The sequence below is a fragment of the Panulirus ornatus genome, chromosome 14, assembly GCF_036320965.1.
Source record: "Panulirus ornatus isolate Po-2019 chromosome 14, ASM3632096v1, whole genome shotgun sequence".
Lineage (NCBI taxonomy): Eukaryota > Metazoa > Arthropoda > Malacostraca > Decapoda > Palinuridae > Panulirus > Panulirus ornatus.
The window spans coordinates 56,463,491-56,487,937 of NC_092237.1; the positions used below are offsets into that span (position 1 = coordinate 56,463,491).

The 24,447-nt window shown below is 46.5% G+C and overlaps 1 protein-coding gene across 6 annotated transcripts in view; it reads left to right on the forward strand.

Annotated features, from left to right (window-relative positions):
- Window positions 1-24,447, forward strand: part of LOC139753456 (EGFR adapter protein-like) — an 846,501-nt gene that overhangs the window by 805,539 nt on the left and 16,515 nt on the right. For all 6 annotated transcript variants that reach the window (XM_071669991.1, XM_071669989.1, XM_071669992.1 and 3 more), the window contains one exon: window positions 22,431-22,706. In XM_071669991.1, the coding sequence (XP_071526092.1) occupies window positions 22,431-22,706 (276 nt within the window). The remainder of the gene's footprint in view (window positions 1-22,430; window positions 22,707-24,447) is intronic.

Genomic DNA, 24,447 nt, shown 5'->3' on the forward strand with positions numbered 1-24,447 from the left:
GGAAATCCAGGCCAGATATGCAGAGAGGAGGGCGGGGTGTGTAAAGAAAGGGGGAGAGGGGGAGTGTAGAGGTGATAAGATGTATATATGAGGTGCAGGTGTGGAGAGGGGAGGAAGGCAGGTGTGTAGAGGGCCTTCGAAAGTAACATATTTAACGGGGAGTATTTACAATTAGTCTGTCATGAAAGGAACGAAGACATCGTCTCATACGAGTAAAAGGCGTAAGCAAATCGGATCATAACACGAGAGAGAGATGTGGCAGAGATCTCTTAAGAGTGATGTTGGATGGCCTCGGCCCTGGAGAAAACAGGCACTGTCTAATCTACGAAGATAATGACAGGCTGGATGCTGAGAACTCTGGGAACGAGAGAAACGACCAGTGATGACACACCCCCCTAGACAACCTCCCTTGTTTTCTCTGACCGCATTATTGTTGCCTGCCAGAGTCATCATACATGTCTGGCCAGAGATGCAACCCAAGTTAGAAAACGTCCAGACGCTGAGTTACTACAAATACTCTTGATCTCTGCACCCAAGGAACATACAGACGCGAAGGAGGATTGCATATCGTAAGCATTGGAGGTTCTGGAAGGTCAGACTTCTCACTTGTATATACGAACGACATGTGACTGGGGAGAATACGTATATTAACACCACTGAAGGACAGAGATACTGTGATCAACATTAAGGAAATAGTTACCGAACAAGTCCTCTTGAAGGCCAGGCCTTCAAGGCGATATGAAAAAAGGTTTAGAGGGATGTAGAAGTGAGAGAGAGAGAGAAGGGGTGATAACATTTGATGAGTTTTGGAGGAAGTGGAAAGACCTGTCTTTTAAAAAGAATCAGATCATGGTTATTAGAATAGACACGTGAAGTGCAAGGCGTTCCAAAGTTATGCGGTGTAAGTAAAGAAACAAACATCACAACGGCCTACCCTTGAGTTGCAAATAGAGGTACAGCAATCATGCGACGCGGTGGCTTAGATCTCAGGGTCCCACATCTCTTCGCCCTTCCCATCGTCAGATACAACGAACAGAGTGGGAGGATCCCAGGACCTCTCCCACAGGGAATCGGACAGTGTCCCACAAGGTGCTTCAGACGAGCTGTGTTGTACAGTACAGAGTAAAACGAACTCTAAAGGCAAACCAGCAGGTACGAACAGGGCAAGATCAGGTCCTCGCTCGCCAGGGAGGCTTCATGTAGACTTAACTCATTTTTAAGTCTTTATTTGTGTAGACACGGAGAGGGGTAAAGCATTTCGGTGATAGCGTGGGTGAAAGGTACAGTGAGTACGACATAGGAGGGTGACAGGTGGGTGGACCCAGGAGGAGGGTCCTTGTTCCCTCCCTCCCAACCCTCCACCTACGGGAGAAAGGGGCAACCCCTGTCACCACCTGAAGGTGTCGGTATGATAAGGGCGATAAGGAGTGTGGAGAGGGACGCGTTGTAATGCTAGATGGAAATAGATGGTTAGGGCATGCGCTCTCTCTCTCTCTCTCTCTCTCTCTCTCTCTCTCTCTCTCTCTCTCTCTCTCTCTCTCTCTCTCTCTCTCTCTCTCTCCCTGAGGGCATTCACTAAAGCATTTAAGCCCAATTAGTTGTGTCCCATAAGGTAGCATTTTCCTTTCATTTAATTCTAATGTACGAGTACTGTAATCTAATGTAACTGTTGCCAGCTGGTGGACAGCGTTACGCGAATTACATTGGAACTTACTTATTCATTATTCATGTTTACTCCTCCTGTATTATATCGTGTTGGTCGAGTGCGTGTTTAACACTTTATTTTTTTTACTTTATTGTGGCGTTATTTTACCCTAAGTATGGTTTGATGGTTAACCTATTTAGCACGTCAGAACGACCCTTGAGTACGAAGGTACGACCACTGAAGACGAAGGAAGGTACGACCCTTGAGCACGACCTTACGATACGCGGGTATGATGGCTCGGCCTCTGGCGGGACTCATATAAGAGTCGTGTCAAAGACCAGGCCACTGAAGACCCCAAGGGCCATATCGTTGTGGTCAGGAGCTGTACTGTCTTGCTTGAAGGGTCGTACCGTCATGCTCAAGGGGTCGTACCGTCATGCTCAAGGGGTCGTGCCGTCATGCTCAAGGGGTCGTACCATCATCCTCAAGAGGTCGTACCATCATCCTCAAGGGGTCGTACCTCCATGCTCCAGGGGTCGTACCGTCATGCTGAAGAGGATTACGTAAAAGAGGCGAGAGGAACGGGGCCAGCCAGGTGACCTGTGTTCTTGATGTGTCTTGCTGCGCCACGCAGCTGGATGCATGCTAATGCCCTTCATGTGAAATAAATCTGGTCTGAAGAACAGACTTTCTTTCATCTCCCATGGATTTTTTTTTTTCTGACTTTGATAAAGGATTTTGGATTTTGTTTGCGTGGTGGGTAAAATTTTATCGTTTTCTGTCTTTACCGAATGAAAGAAAAAGGGAAAAATGGTTAAGGGGGATTCCTCAAGGAAAAAAAAAAAGGCTAAATTGATTCCTTTTTTTTTTTTTGAGGATTGGTTTAATGTTTGTTCGTGGTCAGGTTGGTTGCTGTGTAGACCAGATCCAGTAACTTGCTTCTCTGCTTCTCTTATGTGGTGACCGGTGCTCTGTCCTCGTATCTGGTGGTGCTCTGTCCTCGTATCTGGTGGTGCTCTGTCCTCGTATCTGGTGGTGCTCTGTCCTCGTATCTGGTGGTGCTCTGTCCTCGTATCTGGTGGTGCTCTGTTCTCGTATCTGGTGGTGCTCTGTCCTCGTATCTGGTGGTGCTCTGTCCTCGTATCTGGTGGTGCTCTGTTCTCGTATCTGGTGGTGCTCTGTCCTCGTATCTGGTGGTGCTCTGTCCTCGTATCTGGTGGTGCTCTGTCCTCGTATCTGGTGGTGCTCTGTCCTCGTATCTGGTGGTGCTCTGTTCTCGTATCTGGTGGTGCTCTGTCCTCGTATCTGGTGGTGCTCTGTCCTCGTATCTGGTGGTGCTCTGTCCTCGTATCTGGTGGTGCTCTGTCCTCGTATCTGGTGGTGTTCTGTTCTCGTATCTGGTGGTGCTCTGTCCTCGTATCTGGTGGTGCTCTGTCCTCGTATCTGGTGGTGCTCTGTCCTCGTATCTGGTGGTGCTCAGTCCTCGTATCTGGTGGTGCTCTGTTCTCGTATCTGGTGGTGCTCTGTCCTCGTATCTGGTGGTGCTCTGTCCTCGTATCTGGTGGTGCTCTGTTCTCGTATCTGGTGGTGCTCTGTCCTCGTATCTGGTGGTGCTCTGTCCTCGTATCTGGTGGTGCTCTATTCTCGTATCTGGTGGTACTCTGTTCTCGTATCTGGTGGTGCTCTGTTCTCGTATCTGGTGGTGCTCTGTCCTCGTATCTGGTGGTGCTCTGTTCTCGTATCTGGTGGTGCTCTGTTCTCGTATCTGGTGGTGCTCTGTCCTCGTATCTGGTGGTGCTCTGTTCTCGTATCTGGTGGTGCTCTGTTCTCGTATCTGGTGGTGCTCTGTCCTCGTATCTGGTGGTGCTCTGTTCTCGTATCTGGTGGTGCTCTGTTCTCGTATCTGGTGGTGCTCTGTCCTCGTATCTGGTGGTGCTCTGTTCTCGTATCTGGTGGTGCTCTGTCCTCGTATCTGGTGGTGCTCTGTCCTCGTATCTGGTGGTGCTCTGTCCTCGTATCTGGTGGTGCTCTGTTCTCGTATCTGGTGGTGCTCTGTCCTCGTATCTGGTGGTGCTCTGTCCTCGTATCTGGTGGTGCTCTGTCCTCGTATCTGGTGGTGCTCTGTCCTCGTATCTGGTGGTGCTCTGTCCTCGTATCTGGTGGTGCTCTGTTCTCGTATCTGGTGCCTCCCCTCCAGCTGGGACTGGTGAGATTTATCCTGGCGTCGGTTACCATGTACACATTATCCTGGTGACTCTCTCTCTCTCTCTCTCTCTCTCTCTCTCTCTCTCTCTCTCTCTCTCTCTCTCTCTCTCTCTCTCTCTCTCTCTCTTTCATGCTCACCTCTTTAATGACGTTTCTTTGTCCACCTAGTGACTCGTGGGCTGCTCATGTGACTTGTGCTTTATCCAGATGACTTGTACTCTTATCACATAGAGTTTCTCTCTCTCTCTCTCTCTCTCTCTCTCTCTCTCTCTCTCTCTCTCTCTCTCTCTCTCTCTCTCTCTCTCTCTCTCTCTCTCTCTCTCTCTCATATGGTAGTGTACCCAGTGCCGTCCTTACACCCTCCCCCCCCCCCCCTCCTTCCCCATTTTCTCATATTTGGTCGTGTACTCACTCTCCTCCCAACACCCTCCCCCACAATCCCCTCGACCCCAGCTTCACGTGCTGGCGTACCCCAGTGCAGTTCCATCCCCTGCTACCCCTCCCTCTGTTTTCCCCTCCCTCCCTTCCTTTCCCTTCCCTTCTCCCTCTATTTCCCCCCCGACATCCCTCAGGCTCCCACCCTCTCCGACCACCACCACCCTACACTCTCCACCTCGTCGCCACTGACCACCACCACCACCACACTTCCTCTGAGGTGGCTCAAATTCCTTAACGGAACCCGCCCCAGTGTGTGGGATTTTTTTTTTTTCTCTCCTTTATGTTGCCGGGGTTACGGTGAGGTGGCTACGGGCAGCCACCAGCGACCAGGGGAGAGAGAGAGAGAGAGAGAGAGAGAGAGAGAGAGAGAGAGAGAGAGAGAGAGAGAGAGAGAGACGTGCAACAGACGAACGTAGACGAGAGACAGAGAGGGTAGGAAAAAAAGCAGACAGTGACAGAAGTGGTGCAGATAGACAGATAAAGAGTAATGCTAGCAGGGGTATAGACAGACACAGACAGACATACAGACGCGTGGAACTTAGTGAATTAGTTTTAAACCTTTGTTTATCTGAATAAACATAGATAAAACACTTCAGTGATAACGTGGGTGAAGGGTACATTGCCAGGGGTAGGTGGAGGCAAGTACTGAGCGTACAGTGGGTACGGCACATGGACACCGGAGGGTGACAGGTGGAGCCCAAGTGGAGCCCAGGGATCCCAGAGGGTCCCCATCTCGTCACATGGACACCGGAGGGTGACAGGTGGGCCCAAGTGGAGCCCAGGGATCCCAGAGGGTCCCCATCTCGTCCGAATGAACGCATGGATGTCATCTAGGACGTCCAGTGTTGGTAGAATTAGCAAAACAGACACAAAGGTTTCGAAACACCAGGTTTGGAGGCTTGAGATCATTGAGTATATGATCCTCGAGGGTTTGTATATGAGGTGCAGAGCTGAGGCGACACTTGGCGATGATGAGGAACAATGTCTCTCCTGGGTGTATGTACTCGGGTGGCCACAGTGTCACATTGTTTGTCGCATGTCCGTCCTCTGCTTGCCACACTGATGTTTCTGAAACCCGAGGCGACACAGCGATTTAAGACAACGAACGCGACGCCAGGTCTTTCAGCTTCTCTCTCTCTCTCTCTCTCTCTCTCTCTCTCTCTCTCTCTCTCTCTCTCTCTCTCTCTCTCTCTCTCTCTGGAGGTGTAGATCCTCATGGGTCTTTTGTGATGAGGGCGGTTGCGGGCTGTATGGCTGTGTAGACCAAGTCTAAAACGAGGGATTGGTAGCAGACGAGTGTTTATGTTTTCTTTAGCAAAGTTATGGACGTGGTCATGTGGCGTATGTGAAGTGATGAATTGATATAAGATAAGGATACAGACAGACGTCCAATGAGACAGACAGAGACTTTGAGAATAGAAGGAGACAGTTATGTATTCGAGCAGTGATGCATAGAGAGAGAGAGAGAGAGAGAGAGAGAGAGAGAGAGAGAGAGAGAGAGAGACTGCAGGAACAGAGAGAGAGAATGAGACGCAGACGAACAATCGGTCTTTGGGAGACAGAATGAGACACACAGAGACGAAATAAGACACCCACACAGGACAGGTGGATTGTCAGACTCTGACATTTGAAACAGACAAGCAGGGCGGGTGAGGTAGCCACCCTAGCAGGAGACTCGACACCTGAGCCAGACCAGTATTGTCCTGTGACTCGGCTGTTTCCCACGGCCAGCCAACACAACTATATTTTTTTCACCGTGTAATTTTGCGGATTGCGACTCTCCTCGTCTGTTCCGTTTCTCTCTCCCCCCGGCTCTCTCTCTCTCTCTCTCTCTCTCTCTCTCTCTCTCTCTCTCTCTCTCTCTCTCTCTCTCTCTCTCTCTCTCTCTCTCCCCCACACTTTCGTCACGTATAAATTGCGCGTAGAAAGGAGCAGAATATTGCAGATGGCGACATAAGCACCTGGGGGGAGCTGCTACATGAAGTGGTGTTACTGTAAGAGCGAGCGAGTGATCCTGACGACCCAAAAACTCGTTCGCTTGGAGGAGACTCTCTTCGCCTGCGTTACGTCAGCCGTCTTGGGTAGCTGGACCCTCCGTCCCCCTCATGTCGAGGTGGGGGTGTTCATACAATCTCAGTATGACCGTGGGAGGGGGCAAAAAAAAAAGCATAACTTATTTGAGATTACGTCCGATTTCTATTTCTTCTTCTTCTTCTTCTTCTTCTTCTTCTTCTTCTTCTTCTTCTTCTTCTTCTTCTTCTTCTTCTTATCCCACGTTATCATTCATCATAGTCATTACAAGATATGAGCTAAAAAAAAGAAAGAATATCTCATTCTTAGCCATATTCCATTACAGATACGTGAGTCGTAACTTAATTTTGTCTTTTGGAGGTAAGTAACTTGTTATCATACCTTGTTATATCATCCAGTCAGCCGGTGTTCAGCCTTCGTGTATCAGTTCGCGTGCTCTGTAACTTGTCAGCACAGTTCATTCACTGTGTCCCAGACCTTGTGAGCAGACCACTTGTTATGAAAACTTCTCATGTCACTCAGTCATCGAGGCCCACCTCCCCTAGTCCCTAGGTGTGCTTGTACACTCCTTTTGAGCCAGCGCCCACAAGATGGGCGGGAGGGCACAGCGAACTCGCCCATCTTGCTGCAGAAGTCAGTAGGGATGCCACTGGTCTGCTAACCTAACCATAATCAAACATTTGTTTAGTCAGGAGTCTGACAGTAGTGGGTCGTGTTGTATGTATGTGCCTTATCCTAATGTGTCGTTGCTTTACAAATTACTTGTTTATTTGTCGTGTTTGTTTACGTTAGAGCTGGGCTTTGGATGTATGACCATCCCTTTTGTTTGTGTTGTTTGTTCATGTGTTATTCTTAGCTTGGAGTGGGAAGTGTTATAACCGGCGCCCCCTTTTTGTGGGTCATTTAGTATTTTTTATGAAGAGTAGTATGAGATTTCTTGAGGGTAATTAATGTTTAGAAGTATGACATTAGCGTCGGAAGTATGAAAAAAACGCCAGTTAATTTATCATTATTGTCATTACTATTATTATTATTATTATTATTATTATTATTATTATTATTATTATTATTATTATTATTATTATCACTGATAATACTTGGGTGAAGTGGAACCCCTAGGCTGGCAGCTCTGACCTCAGGCAACTACTTCACGTGAGCCAAATTGCATTTCCGCCCTGCTCAGGAATTCGTAAATTGTGGATAATAGTGTCTGCACCACCACAGAGCCACTTCCGTGCACCACACAACAGACGTCGCTGCAGCACAAGACACATTTCTGTACCGCTAGCGACGTCTCTGTACCGAAAGCAGTGTCGCCTGTGGGAAAGGTGGTATATGGAGGTTTTCGCTGGTCTGACTGGCGGAACTGATGGGGTGGATTTGGCGATACTTGGTTGGTAAACTTGGCGGTGTCTGATGGGCCAAGTTGGCGGTCTGATGGAGGGGGGTCAAGTTGGCGGTGGCGAGAGGTAGGTCGATTCCTGTGGTGGAATCCCTTTCCCATGATTCATCACAAGCATTCCTTTCCCCCTTTCACTACATTCACCGCACACACACACACACACACACTCACTCTCTCTCTCTCTCTCTCTCCCTCCCAGAACGCACTCTCCCGTGTCATGCATCCCACACACACACACACACACACACACACCATCATGCTTCACGCTCCCACGCACCTCAAATAACATACAACGTGTCGCAACGCACACACACACACACTCCCACACACTGTCACGCACCCTGCGCATTACACCCACTTCAGAGCACCACCCAGTTCATTCATCATGTAGTCCCCTCCATTCACCGTGAACCACCGGAACCGCACATTATTTACCCCCCAGAGGGTCCGGGGGAGATGGAGTGATAAGGGGGCCAGTCAGTCTCCATTGCCCAGAAAAACTATTGCCTCATCGTTCTTTTTTTTTTTTTCGTCCAGAAGATAGAAGAAGATCCCTCGCCTAATTCTCCAAATAAATGCATCTAGTCTATTCAGTCTCACACACACACACACACACACACACACACACACACACACACACACACACACACACACACACAGAACACATTCATTTTCTTAAAACTTGTATCTGAAAATGAGGTAAAGCTTGAGGGGCCTCCCGCGCCCTCTTGGCCTCCGTAATGATGGACTTGACACTTGACCCTTAGAATCGTAACATCACAGTCGACTGATTATCCTTAATGAAGGACGGTACATCCCCGGGAACCCAACCACATTGATGAGTTGTTTATTCCCCTCGTTGGTTTCTCGTTACTGATTGTTTGTACGGTATTGATGTCTGTTATCAATGCCAGTCTCGGTCTCCGCCCAAAACGCTATACAACAATTACAGGTGATAAAAACGACTCCGTACTGCAACACCCACCCCTCAACACCAGCGTCGCTTTACGACCCGGGTACAGCTGAGCTGCGACACCTCCAACACCAGCACCGCTATTACAACCCAGCCATAGATATGCTCCAACACCTCCCCACAGCAGCAGTCGGTGTATTCTTCACAGGCCACGCTCTGCATCAAGAAATGCCCAGTCCCTGTCGCTCCAGCAAGGCTGTCTTGTTTTTATGGCAGAGGTTCTCCCCAGTCGTGGCTGGAGGTTCCTCATCGAGGAGGCCAGGCCAGGCCAGGCACTGTATGAAACGCAAACAAGAGGAAGATAAAGAAGAAGAAGAATCGAAAGGTTTTTGCAGACGTGAAAGCGACCGTGGCACCCATAGTTACACCGAGAGTCCTTCAATGCCAGACACAGTGACCAGCAGCAACCACAACGGCCACAGCCATCAGCCATTCCGGGAAGCCAAAGCCAGAACGCAGCATACTGTCGCAACCAACCCCTTCAAGAGATTCAAACCCCCCTCCCTCAACAACGCCAGTTATAAACCCACTCATCCACCGCAACATCGGCTACAGTCGCCACCAAACCCCCCCACGCCAACCACAGCTCCCCCCCACAACCCACTACCACAACAGGGCCAGGTGGGGGCCGCCCAAGTCTCAGGGTCGCGACACTATTATGCTCAACTAACCGGAGTTCCCACACTCCCTCGGCCTCGCTGCCCCGTGACGTCACTTACCCACACGCCTCCTCACCTGCATCAAGCCTCGGAGGAATTTTCCTGATCCTCATAAGGACGTGGAAGACGTCGTTTTTAAGTTGCCTTTGCTCTCCTAAGGTGTCGTCTTGCTGTGTCCCTCCTCTTCTTGAAATCGTCCCTTTAAGGTTTGTCGTGTGGTTGGTATATTCTTCAGTTGTCGACTAAGGTCGATTATCTTATTAAGTCATCGGTTTGCAGACGCCGTCTCTACGTTGATGTCTTCGCTGTCTTCTTATCTTGTCGTTTGCCTGTCACATCTTAAGTTGTCATTTGGCTGTCATTCTCAAGCTGTCGTTTAGCTGGTATCCTCTTAACTCGTCAGTCTCGTTTTCATCCCTCAAAGATGTCGTTTGGACTGACTATCATTTCGATTGGTCGTCATCCGGCGGTGTTTTGCCTGAGAGTGCTCATACGTTTTCTTCTTTGGGTTGTGGCTATGTTACCTCCCTCTTCTGACCCTTGAAAATCGTGGTCTCTTTGTCCTCTTAAACCATCGAACACGACGGGGGCGACCCTCGAGTACAAGGCTACGGTAACCTTTGGGTACATTGGCCCGACCTTTGGTCAAAGGACCGCTCCGTCATGCGCAAAGGCCATGCCTTGTGCCTTCGCGTTTAGCGAGTGAAAAAATTCGTCTCCTCCATGCGGTACCTCTAGATATTATATATATTTTACCATGGTTTATTCTTCCCCTTGTATAATCATATTAGAAAAAGGATTTCATTTTTTTTCTAACTCTTAATCTTCACACGACATTTGTAAACCAAACTTGCTGGTTTTATTCCATGAAACACCGTCAATTGTACACGAATCCTCTCTCCACCAGACTGATGGTCGTCTTTGCTTATCAGTTTTCAGGAGCATCTTCCTCTTATATTACCAGTGACCGTTGTTGATCCTTGTTATTTTTACAGCTATTCGGGAAACGTTGTTCACCAGAAGGGACTTGTACGGTATAAGATTTGCTGTGTTTCACACACACACACACACACACACACACACACACACACCCGAGTCATCCACCTCTCCCTAACTTGCTGCCTGTATAAGGTAAAGAGAGAGGAGGGGGAGATGATAGGATCGAATATGATTCATGCTTAATTTTAATCGAGTTTCTGAGCCACCAGTCGGACAGCTGACCCAGGGGGTTCTTGCGCTAAGCAGCAAAATCCCACAAACCTGTTTCGAATATTTATCTATAAAATTTCATTCGCAGTTTGGCTTTTTTCTGTATGGTGCTCTTATTTGTACTTCCCTCTGAGATTGACATTTCAAATGTTTTATATATATATATATATATATATATATATATATATATATATATATATATATATATATATATATATATATGTATATATATATATATATATATATATATATATATATATATATATATATATATATATATATATATATATATATGGATCTGACATGTGGAGATAATGAGCGGAGAGAGAGAGAGAGAGAGAGAGAGAGAGAGAGAGAGAGAGAGAGAGAGAGAGAGAGAGAGAGAGAGAGAGAGAGAGAGAGAGAGAGAGACTAAGAGGATCTGTGTGTCATAGGTAAAGAGAGCAAACAAGTGGGGTGAGGGAGGAATAGATGACTAAAAAGGCGATGGGAGGAGGGAGTGAAGGAGGTTTATAGGGCACCGGGGCCTTAACATTCAGGCAGGCGAGGGGCGTGGTATATGGGGGGTGACGTGCTGTTGGTGGGGTGAACCAGGGAATATAAAGGGGTCAGGGTAAACAAAGGAGTTATATGTGGGGGCTTGGCTGTGGATGGTTGGCTCTGGTTGCTGTACATTGTATACGATAGCAGGAAAGCGGATGTGTGCAAATGAGGCCATTATTCATTTGTTTCTTAAGCTGCCTCACTAAGATGGGAGAGGCAGTTAGCTGTGTGTGTATATATATATATATATATATATATATATATATATATATATATATATATATATATATATACTCGTTTCTGTATACAGCTAAGGGTTCGGATGGTGGAGGGAATAATACCACGTCAGCCTACTTAAGAGATTATCATCTGCAGGGCTGTTGGTGTGGGAGCAGGAGGAGGAGGAGGAGGAGGAGCATGAGGCTGGTGATGTATAAGATGTTGACTCTCATCCTTTCCTAGATATCCCAAGAGATACATCAAGCTTGATCTTTCTGTGTGTGAAGATGTGTGAACATGAACGTGCATATATGTAAATCTAGTGATGGTGAAGACACACACACACACACACACCGTTCGCCTGGGGTAGGCTGCTGTGTTGGGGATGCCCAGTGTTGGCGAAGACGGTGATACCACCCACTCCCTCCCTCCCTCACCCACCTTCACTCCTGCTTAAGCCCCAGCAGCTCCTCATCTTACCAGTGTGTCTCAAGAACCTCTCACTCCGTGACGTCCAACGCTTTGTACGTTATCGGGTCTCTCTCTCTCTCTCTCTCTCTCTCTCTCTCTCTCTCTCTCTCTCTCTCTCTCTCTCTCTCTCTCTCTCTCTCTCTCTCTCTCTCTCTCTCTCTCTCTCTCCCCCAATGTGTATTTATGTAACCGTGTACATACACACGTATAATCCCGGTGAGTCATCCAGCGTGTTGACTGCCTTCCACTAGCTGTATTCGGTGGTCCTGCCTGGAGCTGCGTCAGGTTCCGCTCCTTTTTGTCGTCTTCTGTACATGACGTAAGACACGTGTTCCTGTGCCCCCTTGTGCACCCAGGCATCGTCTGTGTGTGTGTGTGTGTGTGTGTGTGTGTGTGTGTGTGTGTGTGTGTGTGTGTGAGTGTGTGTGTGTAACTGGAAGCTTATATATATATATATATTACTTTTATCATTGATATTTTTATTATCATTAATGATATTCTTATTATGTAACACTAGGACTCCTTTTAAGGGGCTCTTAGTACGGCTTCGAGGCTGCTCTTCACGCGGGAGTAGGGGAAGGTGGGGCCCCTTTTAGGACGAGAAGTTTCTTCGACGACTCTGCTGAAACTCTTTCCCGCCCGCTGATGATGTAGCCTCGTCGCAAGTGACCTCTTGCCCTCGTCTTTCTCACTCGAAGGCCGAGTCTGCTGATAGACAGACAGATAGACAGAGACAGATAGATAGATGATAGATAGATAGGTAGATAGATAGATAGATAGATAGATAGATAGATGGCTAGATAGATAGATAAACAAAAGGCGTTCGGCCACTTGCCTCTCAGCGTTCCAGGTATGGGAGCGCCAGTCGGTTGGTCACAGGGACCGAGCCCCAGGCCCTGCAGGTGTTCCTTCCCCCAGTCTCCTCTGGATGCACCTCCAGTTCGCCAGAGGAGCTCTGGCTGAGCATCCTGATTGCTGGCGGACTTCGCAGTAGGGAGACTAATGAGGGGGATGGGTGGTCTTCGATTTATGCCGTATGCAAATGAAACGGTGACATTTTTGCGAGCTGCACTTTCTCTCGGCGACAAAGGAGAGTTGTGGCGGAAGACGACATCACAACTGCCTTCATCATTCATTGTTGAGTGGAGCATTATTATTATTTGTCGTCATTGATTTCGTTAAGCATTGTAACTGGAGCCTTATTGTTCATTACTGCCTTTTGTTCAGTGTAAATGGAGTTTTTTTTTTCGTTATTGTTTCTGTCTTCAGATGCATACGCCTTTTATTTGGGGGATGAAAGATATATAACATGCCTACGTCCTGTTACGTGGTTACACTTACGTCCTCTTACGTGGTTACTAAGTATTACTGATGTCTCGTAGCTGATATACATGACGGAGATGAATGATTAAACAAAGGTATCTAATCCAAAGTTAGGATAGGGAACATTTAAAAAAGTATCTAATCCAAAGCTAGAATGGTAACACTAAAAAAGAAGTATCTAATCCAAAGTTAGGATGATAACATTCACATTTTCTTGGCTTCTACTTGCATATGACACCATTCAGATAACCAAGATCCTTATCAGTCTCCCTGAAGTCACGTATCAGCAACCTTATACCATACGGCCAGACGTGGAGGTTCTTGTCCACCTCCGCGTTGTGTGTAGTTGGAGACTGGGCCGCCTCGCTCCTGTGATCAGCCAGGCTGGTCTTGGCCCCGGCCCGGAGGCCTACCCACCCGCTACAGTAACTTGGCAGCCGAGGAGGTGCAGCACATTGCTCGCGAGGTCTTGAACTTCACCACCAGGTAGACCACGCTGCCCCGACGCATTGCAGGCTGGGGTCTCTTGATGCCTCGAGCCTCAGAAATCGTTACGTTGTTTTTCTTTTTCCTTGTTATGTCTCGTAGTTGTTGTACCTTATTGTTATTATGATTCTCACTTGCGTTATTGCTACAGTCTTTGCTGCCTGTCGTGAGTTGAGAGGTAAGGGAGTGTGTTCCCTGGGCCCTCCTGTCGCCTTCGTATATCGATATGTCGTACCCACAGCAGGTTGTGTGTTTGACTGTCTCTGCTTCTGGTTTCATGCGCTCGTGTCCACTCTGTTATAAAGAATTCAATCCATGTATTCTTGGACGAATAAAGTACGATGAAGGTTATAATGATTATTGATAGATAGATAGATATATAGCGCTCAGGGATCAAGATCGAAGTGACTTCAGTCGTTCTCATTAAGTATAATTCTTGATAGACATTGTCATCTGTCTTGAAATCATTACATTTTTTACCTTAACGGAGGTTTTGCCCGACTTGAAGGTTCATGTTAGCACACAACGGGACTCTGGTCTGGAAAGGCTTTAGAATAATTGCCCTGAAGACCATAATCATCAATTCTACTCTCGTCTCGAAGGTTTGTAAAAAAAAAAAAGAATAAGGGAAAAAAAATACTCCACCATCGTCTCTCACGAGGTTGGCATCAACCATTGCTTTATGTTCGCTTGAGTTAGGGGTGTCATCCATCATAATTAAGTCTCAATCTTTTACGTTCATCTTCAGTGATGCAGTAACGTTTGTTTGCGTCCGATATTTTATACGTGCTGGTTTTTTATTTCTTCAGGTACTCGATAACGAAGCCGATCATGAACGTGTAATTTTCGGTGCGTGATCGGTGTCCGATTATAGCCTCTCTCTCTTCTTTCTTTCTTTTTTTTTTTTCTGCTGATGAGATTTTTCGACCTGCCCCGTTTTCGTCCGCGAGCAGTGACGCGAATCTGTGGTTTGTATCGACGTATTTGTCACACATACAGGACAGGGGGAAACTGCAGAGGTGCAAAGACCGGACCCTGGGGAACACAGCTCTTGGAATGAAGTTAGATGTGTTATCTACTGACTTAGAGTGAACTTGAAAGTGTTATCTGCCGACTTATACTGAACTTGGTTGCTTTATCTGCTGGCTTAGAGTGAACATGAAAATGGTATCTGCTGACTTCTATTGACTGAACTTGTGTGCTTTCTCTGCCGGCTTACATTGAACTTGGAAATGTTATCTGCCGACATATATTGACTGAACTTGGGTGCTTTATCTTCTGGCTTAGAGCGAACCTGAAAGTATTATATGCTGTCGTAACACATTGATCTTGTCCCCCACGGTCTTCGAGAGTTCCTCCTCTGTGCATCACCTCATTCCACGCAGCTACCTACAGTCTCTTCATGTTCGCTTTTTTGGGGGAGTTTGTCATTCGGCCAGTCTCCCCTGACACTTCTCAGAAGCGCATAATGCATTCGTAAGACACTCGTCCATTTCCACAGCAGCCAGCCTGCTGGACTGGGAGGTATGCACACCCCCACCACTATGCAAGACCATGCGCATACCTCGCATTGCCCTCCCGACTCATCGGGTTTCACAGAACATCGCATTCGCCACATCGTGTATGCATCGTTTCGCAACATCACATTTCATAAATAGCCGTTGGTGACTCTCCCGTCATTGTATATTTCTAGCCTGTCCTTAACCCCATCGGAGCTGGGATCACGGATCATTATTTAGTGGAGAAAAGGAATTCATTCAAATCGTCTCCGTATGAAGGTAAATGGCCCGGGCTTTGCTTCTTTCTTATTTCCACCGGTCGGGTCTAAGGTCACACACACACACACGGGGTTGTACATTCGTGCTCGGGGGCGCTGGTGGGTTGGGGGGATGGGTTGTTGAGCAGCATTCAGGTCAGGTTGCTCTGGTTAGGTGCACATGCACTGCACGACTAGGGGCACCATCCATGCAAACGACCATCCATATCCCGCACACACACACACACACACACACACACACACACACACACACACACACACACGCACATGAACTGCCATCCACACGACAGACCCCTCCCTCACCCCTCACCACCAGCTGTCTGCCATAATATACGGAGAAAACACAACCCTGGCCACAAAACGCCCACTATCCGAACTTCACCCCACACAGAACCATCCCCGCAGCAGCACAAATGAATAACTGTTGTCATTACACGCCAGGAAGACAGGTAGCACGACCCACAAGAACGACCACCGACGCTTCCCACACCAACAGTCGTGATTTAAAGAAACGGAAGAGAGAGAGAGAGAGAGAGAGAGAGAGAGAGAGAGAGAGAGAGAGAGAGAGAGAGAGAGAGAGAGAGAGGACTCCATGTACAGCACAGTGAGCTGTCTGCATTTCAGCGATACCAGTTGTTGGTGGCTATGTTACCGGACTCCACCTGCTTGCTAGTGGCTGCAACGTGAGCGAGAAGTCGTCTTCCTCAAGGCTGTATCATCACCAGTGGACGGAAAGGAGTTTAGTCTAGTCGAGGACCTTCTGCCTCAAAGAAAGGCCTTTATTTACTTCTACGTCCTTAGAGCTGCAGGATCCTCATACGAAGGATGTCTGAGGTTGTATAGGGCGCCGTGGGGATATGTTCTCTAAGGCTCAGTCCTCTGTTCTTAACGCTACCTCGCTTACGCGGGAAATGCCGAATATATATATATATATATATATATATATATATATATATATATATATATATATATATATATATATATATATATATATATATTCCTATGAGTCCACGGGGAAATGAAGCACGATAAGTTCCCAAGTGCATTTTCTTCGAGTGTTTCTCTCTTTGTGTATGAAACTAATGCATCCTTCATTACAGTACAGACCATTTCCTGTTCGACTTCATACAACCCAAACCCAAACAAGAGACTCGAGAGTCCCATTCATCACGGGTGGTGGGCCAGGAAGACACTCCTAATGTGGGGGTTGAGTCACTGGTCATTGGAGTGGGAGGGGTATGTTGATGAAGTGGGAGGCGAGGGTGGAGGGGTGATGGGTGGAGACGACGAGGGAAGGAGCGGGAGTGTGGGGTTAGGGGTGTTTAGGGGGGGGTTGGGAGGGGCAGGCAGACAGAGCCATACCACACCGGTAGCCCATCATCACACGAGATTGGTGCTTGCCCCGCTTATTTGGGGTTTCGAGGTCATCAGGTGATGTGGGAGTGTACAAGACTTGCTTGGCCTAGTCTCGGAGTGGCTTGCTGCTGCTGCTGCTTCTGTTACTGCTTCTCTTCTCTCTGCCACTCGTGTTCCTCCATCCCCCATTGGCAGGATATTTGGTAGCATTGTTGATAGACTGAAAATTGACGTTAATGTTTGTTGGTACATGGCAACTGCCCCGCTCGCTGAATGTTGCCACATTCCACTATCATGTAATGTCGCCAGATGATGATCAACCATTATTCTAGAATGGGAACTGTTGCTTCTTTTTTTCCCCCCCACCGCTGATACCTCTCGCTTCCCTGCTGGTGGTGGGTTGCAGTGTTCCCGACGGAGTGAGGTTCATGGCGATGGTGAGGTGAGGTGAGATGTAGGCGTTGTGGATCTTGTCCATCTCCGTCCGCGTCACCTCTGACCTGACTTTAAAGCTAAGAGTCAGTTCAGAGGCCGGTACATCATCCCCATAGGTCGTATCGTCGTGCTCGAGGATTGAACTTCGATGTCGATGTTTTAATATCATGTTCAAGGGTCGTTTGTACTCAAGGGGGTGTATACATTATTCCAGCGGCTAGCTACTTTCTGCTTTGCTATCATGTCTGTTAGACATGACGACTATTGGTAAATAGTAAACTAAACATAAAGACAGATATCAGATTTAACACACCAAGTCTCACCAAGTCATTATGGCCAGCAGCGTCTTCATGCTTGTCTTTACTCACCATTATCGTGATCAGCATCATGTGTCACCATCGTCCTCATGAACATCATATGTCACCATCGTCCTCATCAGTATCACCACCGGAAAACATCAGTCATATGTTGTCTGCAGGACCGGTTGTGGCTGCGTTGTTGTCCTGTCGTCTGTTCTTGCCTGTATGACCCATCATCCTATCCTACGATTTTTATTATTTACTCGTGCGTTTGTCGTATCTTTTGTTTCCTATTAATCAAATTTTCTTTTGGATTTTTTTTTTTTCTCATACTTATCCATTCTTTAAAGCCCCCCATCTGCTTCTTCCATCCTCTCTCTCTCTCTCTCTTCACGTTCGGTCGCACGTTTCTTTATCTGTCCATCCCTTCAACGCCTGGTATAGTATTACCAGTTCATCTACTCTTGTTCGTCAATCCAATCGTCCTGTATCGCGCAGTACCCAAACGGCTGGGACACTGTCGCATCCCTTGTAACATGACCCTCAAAGGCTGCGGGGAAGAAGGGGCGCTTCGTGTCGCTTCGCCCGGCTGGACCCAGGACCCTCTTTCGGACGGCTTCCGTGCGTCCATACTCAGCCACGTCTGAGGGACCTCTCCCTATCTCGTACAGAAGAACGGGCTGTCATAAGACAGGGTCCTGAGCCTGATGGGTACCTGGTGAATCCAACAGCAGCAGCACCTGGTAGGAAGGAGGCCCCATACATGTACCCTCAGTGCCGAGCTACCTGATAGAGCAGAGTAAATATTTCTGTGAAAGGGGAAAAAAGTTATATACCCTGAGCTTTTCCAGCATAGAAAATCCAATGACTAAGGCTCGGGGAGGGGGGAGGTCTGTGTGGAAATATGCTGTCTACTCACATTTGCCTGAAAAAATACCTCAGAAACTTTCCACGGGGAATTAACGTATGCTCAGGAACTTTTCATGAATTCCTAAGAAAGTTGAACAGTCTGTCTGCTGTTGAATTATCTCATTGAATCTCAGATGGATCATTTTTTTTATTTCAAGGAAGATGAGAGAGGCAGTTGACCACGTACTGGGATGGAAGATACAAGTCGTGTTGAGGGAGGTCATATTGGGGGATGAGAGAAACGGAGAAGGTAGACTCTTGTGGAGGTGAGGGATAGAGAGTCATATATAGAGGGGGAAAAGCAGTATGGAAGGAATTGGAAAGATAGGCAGGCTGACTGACGCAGGGAGATGGAGACCTACAGTAATCCACCCACATTCCTCACTGTAGCCCCAACACTTACACACTCGCCATCTCCATCGACTTTGCTAAACTGGCCCCCAGAGAAGCAAGAGAGTAACTCGTTTGTAGCCAAGACCCATAATGGTGAATAAAGATGTATAGGCAATATCAAAGTCAAGTTGTAGTCGGGAGCAGTTGGTTTTGCGAAAGAGACTCAAGAAAACGGTATGCAGTGTTATCCGAGCGAATGTGTGAGGGAAATACTCAACGTTGTAGTCAAATGGTCGAGGCTGTCAACTCATCTTGAAGTTTTTTCTTCTAACAAGAAATCCTAAGACTTGGGGGGGGGGGGGGGGGGGGAACGGGAAAGCAGAAAGGTGCTAAGGAGCATTAAGGGGTAGCAAGAGGACGTAGAGGAGTAACAGGGAGGTAGTACATGGAAGTAACAGGGAGGTAGAAGGGTTGTAGAAGCTGCAAATGGCCCGAAAGCGCAACTGAAGTGTAGTAAGTGTCATGGATGCAGCGCAAGGGGAGCGGTTTTTATAGCAAAGGTTTCCAAAAGTGGGGCGGGAGGTCATCTGGCGGATGGTCCCCAAATTAACGAAGGAATGACCAGTGAAGTTGGTGAGGACCATAACATAGCAAGACTTACCGCTCTGTTCTCCCAATTCTTCCATTGTTTTGAAGTTCCATACCAAAGCAAGAGTACAAATAGTGTCAATAAACATCTAAAAAAGGTACTTCACTGTATGATAAATGGAATCTACTCACACAGGGAGATGGTGCAAGTCAAACAGGGCGTGGAAATGGTGATGGCGTTAAGAAAGAGGTAAAGAAAGTACTGAATTTGCATCTATCGTTTGAGAAAATTATTCACTGTGAAGGAGGGAATGTAACGAAAGCTTGGCCGAGTTGAAGGATCTGCTTTCTTAATTTGTAAGTCGTTGTTAGAGGAGGCTTTAAGGGTGAGGGTCGTATGTGTGTATGGGAGGTAGTAGCTGGGGATAATAGATTGCAAGGGTATCGTGAGGTAACAGTGAGGTGTTCTAGGGTGAGGAGTGTAGCAATGAGGTAGCTTGGGAAAGAAGGAAGGCAACAAGTGTTAGTACGGGGCAGCATGGGGGTAGGAGTGATATTCCATGAGGGTATTTGAATAGCAAGGAGTTGCAGCTGGTAGTATCACTGGGGTATCATATGGTGCAGGAGGTTGCATAGAACGCAAGGGGTTCCATAAAATGTAAGGGGTACCATGTATGTAGTAGCAGGAAATAGCGGTGTCTGCCCACACCCCAGGGCTACTGGTAGCTGAGGGTGGGGCAAGTCAGCTTCGTAACTGCTTGCAGTTGCACCTGTTGTCTTGCAAACCTGACAGACTTAATTTACATGAGAAGGATGAGTGTGAGTAGACATGGGTAATAAGCAGGAGAGTAATGAGTAAGAGTGGGCAGTAATTGTTACTTCTGCATTGTTGTCTAGGTATTGGAAATGCCCCAAGCATAATGGGTGGATTGATCTCAAATGACATGGAATTAAAAGTCAGCGATCTCTGATATGTATCATCTTAATAGTCTTTCAGTGTAGTTAAATTTATATGTTGAAAAGGGTGTGGTTTTAAATCCTAAGGTAATTCATTTGCTTTATTGAGTGTTGAAAACAATGATTATCCCTTGAACATGATGGTGTGATTCTGGAGCACAAAAGTACGACCTTGCATTATTAAGGTACGGCCAATGAGCATGACGGTAAAGTCTTTGAGCATAACAGTACAACCCTTGGGTATGATAGCCAAGCTGACCAGTAAGGGTCAAGTCAGATGTCATCCCTAAGGTCTTACTATCTTGTTCAAAGGCCGTGCCAATATGTTCAAGGATTCTACTGTGGCATTCAAGGGAGTTAAAGCATTACTAGGGTAATTTCCATCAGCAATGAAAGTAGTCATTTAAAGAGCCTTGAGCTGTTTGCCTAATGTAGTTACCATTTAATGTTAAGTTACCATTTAATGCTACTGCCGTCGTACAAATGCACTTCAAGTATGCTAATCTTCCATCCAGTGTACACCCTTCTTCATCTTCACATTTTTTGATGTTCTAGTTCTCATAGATTTCAGGAGCTATTGCATTATGTGCTCACCGTTTGTTTGTGTAGTATTCCAGCCCATATCTTGACTACTTCCTTCACTTTTTCTCCCCAATACTCATTTTGTTTTGTGCTAAAGCTTATTATCTGTACTATCATTCTTACCTTGTTTGTATTATCACCGGTGCCAGTATCATTGCTTTCCTTTCTCCAATGAGATCCTAAGGCCCACTTGTACCATTCTTTTGTAAATATATTGTACCCACTGCTCACTATGCTTGCCACTACATATCCCTTGTTATTTGCCTTTATACCACACTATCAATCTTATTTGTATGTATATTTAGATAAGTAAAACCTTTAATGGATTTGATTACCTAGTAACCTAGGCTTGCAAGTAGAAGGCACACATTTTGACCTCTAGCATCCCAGGTATCAAATACAAATTCCTGCCAAATACCCTCTTGTTTCATATGTGGTGTTTTAAAGATTGATTATGTAAGGAATAGCAGGATATGCTTGAAAGAACTGAACATGGTGTGCTGAAATTTAGACATGTAGAGAGGATGAGTGAAGAGAGTCTGACTAATAGGATATATCCTTAAGAAGGGTAGAGGGTGAGGAGGAGGGAGACAACAAGGAGGTGGAAAGATGGGGTTAAAGAGGCTTTGTGTTACTGGGGTTGGAACATACAGAAGGGTGAGAAACACGTGAAATGGTGAAAATTGAAGCTATGTGGTATACAGGGAGCTGTCGATGGGCTGAACTATGGCATATGAAGTGGTCAGGGAAAGCACAGAAAAGTGTGTGTGGCTTAACTGTAGTAAGGGGGCAATGCTTTCAGTGCATTTTACATAACAGTAAGAGAGTGGATGTGAACAAATGAGGCTGTACTTCATCAGTTCCTGGGACTGCACTGTTAATGCAGGAAATAGCAAACAAAAGTAAAAAAAAAATCAATGTCACATAGTTCAGTACAGGATTTGGTGGTGTCATTCAGTCCGGAATTCCAGAAATATTTCCCATTCCATACTAGGAGTCTGATTTCTTGTGTTCTGTACACAACACTACTGATAATACCACTAAAAATCAACATGTGAAGAACACCCATAAACAGTATAAGAATGGTATTGTCCATTAAGCATCTCATAATCAGGGAAATCTTACTTTTGAAGACTCAATATCACTCCCGTTCAACTCCGAGTAAAACTAATATCTTTTCTCATCATCCGATAGAAGGTTGATCCTTGAAACATTAACTCTTAATTGCAACATTCTGTAAAATCCTGGCTGCTCAGAGATCTCCTGCACATCATCTGAATAGTTAATGATTCCCCTTCAAACAATTTGATACCCATCTTTCTCAATAGAACTGAGTATATTCCTCTTTCTTCTTCTTCATCTCATCTTCCTCCTGCTCACTATTATCCCTCTGATCTTTTGGTCCATTACTGTAATTTTCTCTCCTTTTACCATCATTTACCACCTTATCATCACCCCAGTAACTAGTTACCTAACCACATTAGCTCCCAGACACCCAAGATCTCCTCCCGATTACCACACTCGACCAACCTGGCACCGGGACTATCCCCACAACCACAACTGACTTTGACCTTCTTTACCCTCCAACAGGCTGAGGAGCTCAACAGTATCGTGGGTCACGCCTTCCGCCTTGCCTACGCTGCTCACCTCCAGAAATCGGGAGCTACCGTGCGCGATGTCATCCCCACCCACACCCACGGCAACACCCCTCCACTCTCACAGACTCTAGCTCACCAACACAGTCATTCCCACGCCCACACACACACGCCCTCACCCTCCGGTACTCCAGCACACACCCACACCCATTCCCACACGCACCCTCATCCGCGGGCGTGTGACCACAGCTGCTCACCTTCACCACTTCAGGTATGATCACTAAGTGTTTGAAAAGTTGTTTTGTTTTACAATACTGAATTGAAGAGAGGCTACATTAGTATAAAGTTGTTGTAAAGGAGGAATTTTATTTCATGTATATATATATATATATATATATATATATATATATATATGTATATATTCAAACTATTCGCCATTTCCCGCATTAGCAAGGTAGCGTTAAGGACAGAGGACTGGGCCTCTGAGGGAGTATCCTCACCTGGCCCCCTTCTCTGTTCTTTCTTTTGGAAAATGAAAAAAAAACGAGAGGGGGAGGATTTCCAGTCCCCCGCTCCCTCCCCTTTTAGCCGCCTTCTACGACACGCAGGGAATACATGGGAAGTATTCTTTCTCCCCTATCCCCATGGATAATATATATATATATATATATTTATTCATTCATTATACTTTGTCGCTGTCTCCCGCTTTAGCGAGGTAGCACAAGGAAACAGACGAAAGAATGGCCCAACCCACCCACTTACACATTTAAATACATAAACGTCCACACACGCACATATACATACCTATACATTTCAACTTTTTTTTATTATTATAATTACTCACTGTCTCCCGCATTAGCAAGGTAGCACAAGGAAACAGACGAAAGAATGGCCTTTTTCCTTGTGCTACCTTGCTCACGCGGGAGACAGCATTACATACATATACATACACAGACATATACATATATATGCATGTACATATTCGTACTTGCTGCCTTCATCCATTCCCATCGCCACCCCGCCACACATGAAATGGCAACACACACACACACACACACACACACACACACACACACACACACACACACACACACACCCATTCACACGAGGTAGCGCTAGGAAAAGACAACAAAGGCCACATTCGCTCACACTCAGTCTCTAGCTGTCATGTGTAATGCACTGAAACCACAGCTCCCTTTCCACATCTAGGCCCCACAAAACTTTCCATAGTTTACCCCAGACGCTTCACATGCTCTGGTTCAATCCATTAACAGCACGTCAACCCCGGTATACCACATCATTCCAATTCACTCTGTTCCTTGCACTTCTTTCACCCTCCTGTATGTTCAGGCCCCGATAGCTCAACATCTTTTTCACTCCATCCTTCCACCTCCAATTTGGTCTTCCACTTCTCCTCGTTCCCTCCACCTCTGACACATATATCCTCTTTGTCAATCTTTCCTCACTCATTCTCTCCATGTGACCAAACCATTTCAGTACACCCTCATCTGCTCTCTCAACCACACTCTTTTTATTACCACATATCTATCTTACCTTTTCATTACTTACTCGATCAAACCACCTCACACCACATGTCCTCAGACATCTCACTTCCAACACATCCACCCTCCTCCGCACTTCCCTGTCGATAGCCCACGCCTCACAACCGTATCACATTGTTGGAACCACTATTCCTTCAAACATACCCATTTTTGCTCCAAGATAACGTTCTCACCTTCCACACATTCTTCAACACTCCCAGAACTTTCACCCCCTCCCCCACCGTGTGACTCACTTCTGCTTCCATGGTTCCATCTGCTGCTAAATCTACTCCCAGATATCTAAAACACTTCACTTCCTCCAGTTTTTCTCCATTCAAACTTACTTCCCAATGACTTGTCCCTCCACCCTACTGAACCTAATAACCTTGCTCTTATTCACATTTACTCTGTTTTCTTCCTTCTTACATTTTACCAAACTCAGTCACCAGCTTCTGCAGTTTCTCACCCGAA